A 13,077-nucleotide genomic window follows, 5' to 3' on the forward strand; every position below is an offset into this window, starting at 1 on the left:
ACTACTATGCCATAAAAATAAATACATCATTGCTTGTGTCTATGCCTTTCTGTCTATAATTCTTAAGACAGGGATCTGTTACTGATTAAAAATAAATGAGATATTAAGATATTATTGTCCAAGTCACATAAAATCCTCAAACTATGTTCTAAGTTCTATAGCAAGGATACCTAGTATATATATTACAAAGGATGAAAAATATACTAAATAAAATACATTACTTAATATTAAAACCTAAACTACTAAACATTAACAATGCTTGCCTTCTTAAAATTTAGAAAGGCTTTTATATGGTGATTTCAGGGCCAAACGTTCCTTAAATGAACCACCAAAAATCCAAATTGATACTTTTTACCTTATAAATTTCCCAGTAGCAACAAAGGAAATTCAAAATCTTCCACAGTCTTTACAGCAAACACAAAATACTAAAGACAAACTTCTTTTTAGTGTTTACTATAATGATGGTTCAATACAGCTCAATGAGCATAACTCTGAACAAGTAACATTTTTCACTGAGCAACCTAGTAGCTTTTATCTTTCCTAATAGGTATTAGGTATCCCTTCTATCTATTCAAAACTGTTTAATATTAAAACAAATAAAATGATTAGAAGGAAGAGACTGCATTGCTATCTCAGGAATAAAAGCACTCAGCTGGGAAGTATTAAAAATAATTATTATCTCTGTAAAGAGTTCTAAAACGAAGATTTTACAAAAATGAAAAAAACGCTTCTTGTAGAACTGTTAAAAATAGTAAACATGGTAATGTACTGACTATTCTTGGCAGTTTCTGACTTCCTCAATTCATATATTTACGGGAATGCCCTCCAAAATTAAAATGAGTTGTGAAATTAAAGTACGGGTACTACTTTAAAATCCTCTAAGGAAAAGAGCAGTTTAACAATTAAAAGTAGAACAGATTTCACAAGAATTCTGAAAAATATAGTAGGTTTAAAACGGTCAGTGTCTATTATATTATTAATGAAGCATGTTAAAACAAAAAGCAAATCAAAATCAGCGCCACTTACTTTGATTGGGTAAGAACCCCTATCACCTCTGCATATAAATCTGCAATAATGTGCACATTCCCAGTGTTGGTTCCTGAATATCTGAAACAGCAAGAGAACAAATGTATTATTCATTACATTTTTCAATAAACTCTTACGAAACATAAAAATTTCTTATTAGAGTATGATAGACTTTTCTTTGAAGATTTTATTTATAGGATAATAAAAATCACATAAATTTTCCATCTCTAGGTTTTAATTTGCCATGATATTTAACCTTCTGATTCTTTATAAATCCAATCAGCAGTTTTCAGAATTCTTTTTACAAAGTCATTCCTCTAAGTATTTTGTGTGGATTTAAAAAAATAGGAAGATAATTGCTTTGAACACTAAAAACAAATGATAGATGAGAGTTCAAAGTACGTATATTTAAACAATATAAACCCAAGCCATAGAGAAAAGCAACAATCCCAAGTTAGTATTTTACTTACCCTTCCTTATGTTTAAAGTGCTTGAAAGCTAAGTTTAGAACTTCATGAACTAAGGGATCAGGCACAGGATGAACAGGAATCTAGAATAAAGAAATCCAATAAGAGCTAAATAAAAGTCTTCTACGAGTAGTCTTATCATTTCAACAAATTAAATCAATAGTTAATTTTAATTTTCATGTTATGACATATTACTAATCTGTCAATCTTTGATTTTCTAAAAAATACTCTTTCTTTAAGAATTTAGATGAACATTTAATTTAACAAGCTCTAAATGTAAAAATACTATCTTCATAACCACAAATCACTGAACAATGGACTATGTAGGGGAAAAGTTTGTTGCTGCTGCTCCAATTGTTAGTGTCAGAAAGTTACAACCACAGACACGTGTAACGCCACGACACCTATAGGAAAAGGGCCTTTGCCAGAGCCGGCTCCACAGTTTCTACAGTCTGATTTTCTATCATAGGAGCATCCACAAGGAACACCAACTTTTCGGACAATTTAAACTATTTATGGCTTTATTAGTATTAGAAATTTGTCATTTAAACATGCTTTGTTTAGTTTTTTTTAAAAAATTCCATGCTAGTTCCTAATCTGTAAAAAAAAATCAAATATTTAAATCAGAAATTAAAATCCCTGCCTCTTTTCCCAAATATAATTACTATTAAAAACTTAGTATATACCCTTCCAGACTTTCTCCACATGCACGCAAGTGTGCACATACACACACTTCTTATTTTTACTTAACAGAATAATGCATATTTCCATTCAGTACTTAAGAGTTTCTCCTTATATTTTTTTAACAGCCATAAAATATTCAGTACATATAATTTATTTAATGACCTCCCTATTAATGAACATTTCAGTACAGATTTTCTACATTCAATATATATGTTATACAACAAACATTTTGTGCAGTAAATGTTATGTACTTGAATACTTCTTGGGAAAGAGTCAGAAGAGAGGAACAGCTGGGTCAAAGGTTATACAGATCATCACTAATACAGAGTCTAGTTACACATGTGTGGGTCTGCTTTTGAGCTATCAATTTGTACAATATATGTGTGTACTAAAATCAGGCAGTCTTAATTATTAGAGCTTACTTATTAATAAGTTCAAGTATACTATACTGCAAGTCCTAACCCCCCCATCTTTGTTCAGAGATATTTTGACTATTCTTGGCACTTTGTTCTTCCACATCAATTTCCACTTCAAGTTGCACAGTAATTGTTAGATTACTGGAGCTGCAATGAATCCTTAGATCAGTTTGGGAATACCTACAGTCTTATAGATTTACATGGAATAACTTCCTATCTCTTTAAAGTCTTTCAGCAAAGTTTTACAACTTTCTATTTTCGTCCTCTATTATACTTAGTCCTAAGACAACATTCATATGAAAAGATGCTTGATTTTATCAGTAATAAGGAGAATAAAAATGCACAAAATATCCTATTCACACCTACTCCATGGGAAAAAAAAAATGAACCTGACAATGCCAAATAACAAAGATAATGTAAATCAATGAGGTATCATGTACATTTCTGGTGGAAGTTTAAATCAATTATTTACAGTGTGCAATCTAGCGAAGAGAATGGACGTAGTCACTACAAAACATGACAAGCTGACATAAGGATTATTTTGAGTTTATGGCAACTGCGAAACAGCTCTCTTTTCTCCCCCTTTCTGGCTAAAAGCAGTCCCCCATCCCCTTCCCCATTCCAAGGGGAGAAGAACAGCTGTCGTCACTGGAAACAGAAGTGGGCACTGAGGTGGGTCTGCACAAACACATCTTACACCAAATAGCCTGTATTCGCCATTAGTCCCCCCACCCTGTACATATACCTTCCCACAACTTACCACCCCTAGAAGCCCGAAACCTTTTCCTTCGTCTCGTCACTTTTCCACAATGTATGTTGTTCTTTGTTAAGTAAGTTTTTGAGTCTAACCCGTTAGGGTTAGACCTCCACATGCATACATAATAAACCTTTTCTGTGAAGGCCTCCACATGCATACATAATAAACCTTTTCTCCTGTTAATCTGTCACTTTAATTTGCAGGGCCCTAAGTACTAAACCTGGGAGGATGGAGCTTCACCACACTAGCAATTACACATTTAAGAAAACAATAATATATAACTACACACTTCATTGGTTAACCTTAGTAACATAACGTTGAGGGGGGAAAAAACTCCCAGAGGGACAACAGACAATATGACACACTTTTTTAGAAAGACTAAAAACAAGAAAAATTTATTATTTAAAAAAAACACAAAACAGAATTATCTTCTGGAGGGCAGGCCTTTGTAGGACAGGCTTCCCCCACTGGTAAGTGTTCTAGGAACCCATTTGTATCAGTGCACCAGCTGGTGTTGATGTGAGAGGCTGCATTCGGCCTCAGTGTTTTGGCTGGCGGTGGGGGGGTTCTTTCAACACGTTTGTCCATTTCATGACAGGTGATTTATGAGCACACCTGCCCACACCTTACTGAGTGTTCAGCAGTTTTCAACCAAAAAACGGCATGAGGCCCATGCCCCAGCCTCCCATTTACCCAATCTCACCCCGAGCAACATTTTTTTGTTTCCCCAGATGGAAAAAAGTCCTCAAAAGCAAACATTTTGTTGATGTGAAAGAGGTGAAACAAAAAATGGCAGAAGCACTCAACGGCATCAAAATCGTCGAGTTCCAAAACTGTTTTTTGGAAAACAGTTTTTGGAAAAACTGGAAAAAAGGTCTCAATAGGTGACCAACGTTTAAATATGTAAGAATAAATACACAACACTTTATAAATAAATTCTGGGCTCTTGCGGGGTACCCCCTTGCATATCAAAACCTTTTTAAAAGTTCAGGAAATAACATAAAAATCAGTATACTGATAAGAAAGCAGCCAGGGAGTGAACAAGGAGACAGGCACATAGTGAGGTTACACCGTAGGTAACAGTCTAGCTCTCAGAGTGTCTGGTGGGAGGCTCACAGGTGACCATGGGCGGCCACGCAGAGATCAATGACAACAGTGTGCCTTTAACCAGAATCCCAATACATCCAATCCTGTGGGCCTGAGGTCCAATGAAAACAAAACACATAGGAATTCTACATTTGCATAAAATTTTTAACAATGTAGATTCCAGAACACCTGAGCAATACAATGAAATTATAATTAAATATTAAATATAACCAAGAAAGCCAAAAACCAAACTGGGGAAAAAATAGTCGAGAATTATAATTACTCAGAGGTGGTCAGAATGCTTCCTCTGGGGGTTTGAAGGAGAGCTATTCCAAATAAAGATAACGTATTTCTTCCAAACGTAAATCAGGAGTCTCTCCGGAGGGGACTGAATTTAGTCCTGAATAGGGATCAGGAGCTGATTCTAAGCTAGTAAATACGAGAGAGAGAGTAGGTGAGAGTAATCATACATACTGTAACAAGGAACAAGAATTCTAATAAGCAACCAAGTACTTCCATTCTCATCCCAGGGAGAAGGTGACTAAAATCGCACAACCTCCAACGCTGGCACCCCGCTTCTGAAACACTGCCCCAGGCAGACGGGGGCCTGGCAGCCCACAGGGCTTTAAAAGGCTCCTGGCGAAACTTGACTCCAGGATCCGTGGCTAGGCTATCGCCTCCTTGGGGCTAAGTGGCTCAGTCTTTATTTTTGACCAGAGGAGGCTGAGAAAGAGCATTTGTCTCACATTTCCTAGAAATTGGGCTGTCCTGAAGGCCTGTACCTGGAATGCGATTTGAAGAGAACGCACTGTGAGGGAGACTCTCTACACTGCCCTATCACAGAATCAAGCAGGGTTAAGTGAGGGAGCAGCTGTGGTCCAAACTCTGCCTTTCTAGGCTTTGGAGAACCTTTTAAAGGTAACCTGATGATACAGGGGGGGAAAAAAAAGAACTATATTCATCACCACATGGAAACTGAGATATTTAAATCCCACGTTAACAACAGAGTAGAAACTGAATGTATTCTGCATAATAAAGTTCAAGAATTCAGAGACTCTGGAAGAACAGTCTTAACCTTTGTCTCATAGTGGTAAACTAAAATTTTAAATCCAGAATCTCTCCAGCATTAGACATACTTAACCAGGATTTTATGATTGAATGGATAATTACAAGAAGCTTTTCAATCTTATACAGGCGAACACATCCAATCATTATAAAAGTGTAACAATCACATCATACTGATACAGGAATTTCAGAATGTTAGCTGCTCAATTAAGGAGAGGCAAGGCAGTCTTACTTGGTACCCCGAGCACCCTTTTCAGGAGCACGCAATTTATCTCAGATTAAGAAGAAAATAAAAGCAGCATTCCCAAAGTGCTCCCTTAAATCTACACCAAGCTGCTCAATTTATTATAGGTAAACTGTAACCAAACCATTACACAATAAATAAAAACATTTTCTTCATTGTAATGATAAAAAGTATAGAAAGGCTATCGATTTTGGGTTAGTCCAATCAAACCAAGACTTCTCCTTTCACACGGTCCATACCCTTGCAGAAGTTTCAACCTCCTCACCTGTAAACTGAAGACAATAGAGGAGAACCCTATACTTACTGGCCCTGAGAGAATGCAAAGCCCTGTGTATTATAACTGGAGACTGATTCTTGTCCTCTTGCTTTTCCCACTCTTCTCGAAAAGGGCCCAGGCCAAAATTCTTACCTACGGGGAATGTAGGCGAGATGAAGAAACTAGATATCGAGATCAAGGCCTAGTAGGAAAAAAAGTAGCAAGAAACCCGAGTCCATCACGGAAGCCGGGAGGCCGATGTATTTTCCCAGACTGATCTTCCCTGGAGAGGGCCAACAAAACGAGCCTCACAGAAGCAAAGAAGTTACTGGAATCACTGCTGACAGAGAGCACATCGCCACTAGGTGATAGGCTGGGACTGGATCAAACTGCCCGACTCCCAGCACTATTCCAGAACTGACAGTGCTAAACAAGCAGCTGGCCCAAGAAGTTTCCATGACCTCGCAATAATGCAACACTGCATTTTACATGATTTAACTTTTGGTACCCTGCTTACTGTGCTGTGCTATGGTTTTACACATGGATTGCTTCTCAGGGATGTTTGGTGTGCTCTAGCCCAGAGATATGAAACACAAGGTGACTTAAACCTGCAGTTTCTCCTAAACAGTCTTTATTTGTTCCAATTATGCCCGAAGACTAACAATGATAGCTGGGAACACTACTAAGCCACGTTGTGATCTTTCTTATTATCCTACTACTACCACCATCAACCCTTTTTCTGTGTCTTTGTGCCAGATTAGGCTTATTTACAATACTTATAACAGCCTTACAAGGTAGACAGATATTTGCCCCCAATTTTACAGGTGAGGGAACTGAAGTTCTGAAGTTGGTGTGTATGTATATCTCTAGAATACACTGTGTGCCCAGTTTGAGATAATAAAAATGCATTTAATAATTGAAAAAGATGAGCAAAGAAAATATTCACTTTTTTCACATTAGAACAGAAACAGAAGTGAAAGAAGAAATATATCTTTAATTTGGGGATGGAAGCACAATCTCTAAAAATTTTGCTTGAAGAATGAATGCTATCGGAATGCACAAACATTTCTGAACTCTCTCTTTCTCCCCTTACCTTTAATAGTAAAAAAAAATCCCCCCAAACTGAATTGTGAAAAGCAGGGAGAGAATCCTATTTTAGTTTATAGAAAAAAGGTTCTACTTTCATGAAATAATATTCCCATTTTTAATATGAAGAATTTTTCAAAATCTTGTCATTTGAGTGATTTTAGAAGCGGATCTAATTCTACTTGAACATTCAAGAAGCATGCATCCCAAAGAATACTGAAATTTTATGCCAAGGCTATTCCTACCACGACCTCCAAAAATTTAATGCTTTTATCACATCATAAAAGTGAAAACAACAAAACTAGGTTAAGATGTGGACATTGGGGTGTTGATGAGACTCATTCATTATCTAAAAGACCAGCTCTCTACACAAAGGAGAACAAATTCATGCTTCCGCAAAATTACAAATCACCCTGTAACCTTCAGAGCTGCTTATCAACATCTAAAATGGTAATGTTAAATCTGAAAATACTAAAGGTCTACTCCACCTTTTGATATGTCACAACAGGACTGATAAAACTAAGCCAAGAGCTTGAAATGATTCACAAACCTGGTTTTCCAATCTTCTTGTTTCACTGCATAAACACATCTGACTAAAATTCAATATACAAAGGAAATTGCTTCAGACTTTATGAATGTGATATTTCTGACATTTGTAGTTAGCTCTGACCCAAAAATTATTCTTCTGTCTCAAAAAAATGAAATTAGTCCTTGACCTCTTGAATTAATTTTGTCCCCGCAGTGAATCACACTAATTTCATCACATTTATACTAACTCAATTCTTCATCTACCTTGTTAGGATTAATACCTTAATTTTAAAAGATGCTGGCCATTTTCCCCAATTTTGCACCAACAATTTTACCAATAATTTTATTTTTATTATTAAAGGGAGAAAACTTTGAGTAAAAAAGTGAACTAGCTTTATAATCTTCAGCAAGTCACTACAACTAAGAACTTGTCTTCATCTGTAAAAGGAAAATAATAGATAACACTGGACATTTCCATGCCCCAGGCATTACTGTATTTAATTCTCATGTTTCTAAAAAATGGTACTATTATCATCCCTCCTTTATGGAGGACAGTTAGTAGGGAATAACCTGGCCAAGTTACACAGCAAGTGGATGGCACAGCTGGGACCGAAACACTTGCCACAACTACCTCCCAGAATTGATGATGATGATCAGCAGATACAAAGGATATAGTCTTCATGCATTATGAACAGTTCTAAATATGTGTGATCATCACTGAAGACATGACGAATTATTCAAGAAACAAATAATTGCTAATATATGAGGTCAAGAACTGACCCACAAGGAATATTTACTCCTGCTTAAGACTGAGCCAACAACGTATCAATGCTTCAATGCTCCTGGGACTGTCTAAATCACATTTTAATATGTGTATATTATGTGGGACAAAGTGAAAGTCTTATTAAACTCAAGATATATTACATTGATTGCTCTTTGGATCTATTAAACCCTACATCAGTTTGACACTGAAGAAAATTGGGTTAGTTTATCATGATATTTTGGAAAGTTCTATTGATTTTTACTTCATTTTCTGTACTTTTATTAGTTTTTAAAGAAGCTAAAAAGACACCTTTTACTAGGGAAGAAAAAAAATTCCTCTATAGGATTTTAAATAAAGTATATCTATATTCTTAGTGATGTATTTTATTCTTTGATGGGTGCATTTGAATGAAGGTATGAAGACAATGATAAAAAAGAGAGATACAGGCAAGCGGAAAGGGAACCATAGGCTGGAACGCTGTGGCGACAGAACCAAAAACAAATAGGATCAGAGCCTCTGTATTTCTCTTCCTCACATTTTTCAGTCCATGGACCATGGGTCTAAAAGGAATTTTTGGGACTTAAAGAATGAGCCCACTGGAACAATGTTCTTTTGCGTATAGATCCTGATTTTCCTTCCACCAGAAGAGCTATCTCAATTATTTTGGACAAAGAGATGGAGGAGAAAGAGGATGAAGATGAAGAGGAAGGAGAAGAAGAAGGAAAGGGACAGAGAGGAAGAAGAGAAAGAACGACCTCCAGGGGCTGTCTTTGTGTTGAAGTGCTCTGAAGCTAGCGCAGTTAGGGAGAGCTATTAAATGAGAGAGAGATTGATTGCAAAATAGAAAAATGTCAGAGGAAACAAAGGCGAAAAGGCGCAACCAAGACAGATCAGTCCTGAATATCGGTGTAAGAAGTTTGCCGTCTCTCCTGCTAAAAGAGGAAATCCTGTGCTATTTAAGCAAAGTGAAAATGATGGTGGCCAAACCACTAAAATGAGCTACATTTAGCACACACAGGACGCTAGGGATCAACCACAATGAGGCCTTGTAAAGGCCACTCGTGGTGTATGGCCAGTTTGGGTCCCCAGCTCCTCTTATCCCTAATTACTTCAGGCTCATAGGATCCCAGCTAAACTGAGAGACCACAAAATGACAATCTGGCTTATTAGCACAACTCCTGGAAGAAATTTCTTTCCCAAGTTTATGAAAAAATCTTTAGGATGGGTACAAAATAAAGTGATTTTACGCCCTGACTGGTGTGGCTCAGTTGGTTGGACATCGTCCCACAAAGTGAAAAGTTCTAGTTCAATTCCTCATCAGGGTACATGCCTGGGTTAAGGGTTTGGTCCCTGGCTGGCGAGTGTACAAGAGGTAAACAATTGATGTTTCTCTTTATCTCTTTCTCCTTCCCTTCCCCTTTCTCTAAAAATAAATAAGTCTTTAAAGTGATTTTAACTTTGATTAACTCATCTATTTTACATATTCTAAATTACTTTTATTTACAGATTTTAGATATTCAGATTTCAATGTCTTTTCACAGACATTGTAAAAAACAAGGGCAAAGTATAAATGATTACATAATTCAAATATTTTTTTATATTGGCTATGTCAAAAAATAGATTATCAATTAACTTTTATATCTGTTTATTGCTGTTTATTGCCACATTATATCTTCTATTTCACTTTACATAACAAACAAAACTTCCTGTCCAAACATGTAATATGCAAAATATGCAAGGGAAAGTGGTGGGGGGTAGGCAGAGACAAATGTATTTGAAAAAATAAATTAAAATAAAATTAAAAACAAAACAAAACAAAATATAATTTTTCCTTTACATTTTCTAATTTCTTTTTTAAAACACTACAATGTGCATGACTGGTAAAATATGGATCATCTTTGACAATTCAGTCTTACCCTGTCAAATCACCCCCATTCTCCAACTATTACTGCACAAGTATTAAATGTTGAAACGCAGGCTTGAGGACTTAGAAAAAGAAATTCTTTGAAGGCGGAAGTTAAAAAGGAGATTGCAGTAGATGAATGACAGACACACTATATTTACAGCTAAAGGCCCATATTTAACACATTTCTATTCAGCTCCATTTTGCTGACGTGATTTCACGTCTTGATGGCATACAAAGGTAAAAGGAACAGGCAGTGATAGGTACAGAAAATGAAAGCCTCAGGCAACTGAAACAGGTGTATTAAATTACAGGACCTCAGTTTACGTGGGCCAGAATTTTACATATGACATCCTAAATAAGGTAAACGAAACACAAAGGAAAAATAAGGGAAAAAATAAGAAACAGACTTTGCAGAAAGAAAAGCACTTACCTGCTTTAAAACTTCAACTAAAACTAAACAAAAAATGAAATCTACTGCTAAGTCTCTCCTTTCAAGAAGATAATCTCTTTCACGTTGCTGTTCATCCCTGAAACAAGAATCCCAAATTAGGAATGCATTAAGAATATAAATTTTAAAACAGGTATTGGTTAGTAGTTCAAATTATTTACTGAGTTCCCAACATGTATGCTGTCCTATAGCTATTGTACAAGTTTTCTTAACAACCCAATATATGTATTACACGTTCTCATGTTCTTTCACTTTTGTACACTAAGAAGTTATGTGCACATTTCACTATTACATTGGTCAGAAATTAAACCTAATTTAAAAAACCTAGTCAGAGGAAGAAATATATTTCAAATGGCCTTTAGAAAATATAACATTGTTCCATATTTGACTAGTATTACTTCTTAATTAAGAACTGAAACAAAAACTTTTCTGATGAAAATACAGTGCCAGGTTAACTTTCTCGCAAGTCTAAGTTGAAAAATCATGACTGGCATCTACTGAAGTCCATTTCTAAATCATGGACCATCATCTGAACACAGACGGTTTACTAAAAGCCAAAATCTCCCCAGGAAATTTGAAAAAGGAGAAGACAAGCTCTAGGATTTGAGCACCCAAACGGGTCTCATGGTAAATAACATGGGGTTTTGACAGTCTTCCTTTATCACCACCACTGTTTCCCTTCACAAACCATTTGAACATGACATCCTTTGAATATTTTCTTAATTTCCTCTATGGCTATTAAAGCTCGGTTTTGCATAACTAATCCCACTGATGAGTACTATATGGATGCACCTACTCTACCTGGTACCATACCCTGATCTACAGTTTAAGTTTGGATTATCCTCTCCTTTTAGTACCATTTCATAACAAAAGTAATCAATGGTTTTGCTTAGAAACCAAACAATAACAATATTCAGTTGATAACATTACCACCCCCTTATTTGGAAGCATTTCCATTCCAGGTGGAACAGCGGAAAATGAGCCACTTACCCCTTAGATTTTGTGCTAGATCGAGGCCTGTACTCGTAAGATTCATCTTCGGTTCCATTCTGGCGTCTGTACCAGTCAAACAAGGTGCGGAGTAAGGAAGGGAGACAGTGCTCTGCTACTGAGCTCATAGAGCTTATCAACTGAAAATACAAGATATTACAAGATAAAATACCACATCAGAGTACGATGCCACCGACTATGTTAGCAGTCACTTAAAAATAATTAACATTTCTCGAATAAACAGAGTAACTAAAAGCAATGAATGTGTTTTAAAATTTAAACAACGGCTAGGGGTACCACCAAGTAGTGAACTGGGCTAAGTTTCCCCCACCGTTAAACTTTACCCCAATCCTTCAGTTTAGCTCAGGGGCTTTCTACCTTTTCGCTGCCTCCACATGCTACTCACATGGATAGAAACCTGACCACCAATAATGTCCCTGATTAAACACATGGATACCTCTCAGAGAACTGCTATGCATACCATGAAAAAAAACATACACATACATTTATTTCCCCTCCCCCAGCCACTTCCTCTCCCCTCCTGTGAACAAAAGGCTCTAAAAAGTTGCCAGTAGAATAGATAAAGAGAAGTAGAAACAAAGAAGACTGTAGTATGTTAGAAGTGTGGGAAAAACTCCAGTTTACTCTGTACTGCCATGATATAGAACAGAGGGTTATAATTTCAGAATTAATTTGTGATACAAATGAACATATTAGAAATGTATTGTACACAAGCTTTTAAAGCTTAGAATATATAAATGGACAGCATAAAGAAAATGTCATAGGATGAACAACTGCTACTTAATTTGATGATCCCCTAAAACTATCTGTATTTTAGGCGAGTGTCAGATTCACTTAGTGAAAGACTGCGACGTGCCTGTGGTGGTGGCAGGCAGGGCACCGCTACCCTGAGCAGTCCCTAGAGTCACTTCATCTTAAGAAAAAAACTCTCTTTTCATAAGCAATTCTGTATCTGGTTCAAGTCACTGCTCAAAAAACTAATATTTTCAATCAGCATACAGTAAAAGATGCTTTACTTTTTTCCTTAATGAAAAGGAATACTCAAGGTCTCATTCAGTTCCATGACTACAAGGAAGTATGAGAAATGAAGATAAATTGATAACTCTCGTAATTAAAATTTTAATTTTCCTACTATTTTATACTCTTCATATAACTTCAGAATTTACTTCATCCAGGAAAATAGAAAAGAATGTAACAATTTATTAAATTGTATAGGCTGTTCTCTTTTTCATTATCTCTGCCTTCGTTTAATCATGGTTTCATTTATAAATTGCCATAATTTGACAGGTAAATGGTTTCTAATATAGGGGAGTAAAGTAAAACAAGATTCTAAT

General features: G+C 36.1%; 1 protein-coding gene across 1 annotated transcript in view; it reads right to left on the reverse strand.

The window, feature by feature from the left end:
* Positions 1-13,077, reverse strand: part of FRYL (FRY like transcription coactivator) — a 148,507-nt gene that overhangs the window by 102,023 nt on the left and 33,407 nt on the right. Inside the window, exons 4-7 of the mRNA XM_054582148.1 lie at positions 11,723-11,862; positions 10,715-10,811; positions 1,497-1,576; positions 1,027-1,107 (exon numbers count right to left, since the gene is read on the reverse strand). Coding sequence (XP_054438123.1) covers positions 1,027-1,107; positions 1,497-1,576; positions 10,715-10,811; positions 11,723-11,862 — 398 coding nt within the window. The remainder of the gene's footprint in view (positions 1-1,026; positions 1,108-1,496; positions 1,577-10,714; positions 10,812-11,722; positions 11,863-13,077) is intronic.

Source organism: Pteronotus mesoamericanus, unplaced genomic scaffold (genome assembly GCF_021234165.1).
Source record: "Pteronotus mesoamericanus isolate MK-2021 breed Mesoamerican mustached bat unplaced genomic scaffold, CSHL_Meso_final contig_68, whole genome shotgun sequence".
NCBI lineage: Eukaryota > Metazoa > Chordata > Mammalia > Chiroptera > Mormoopidae > Pteronotus > Pteronotus mesoamericanus.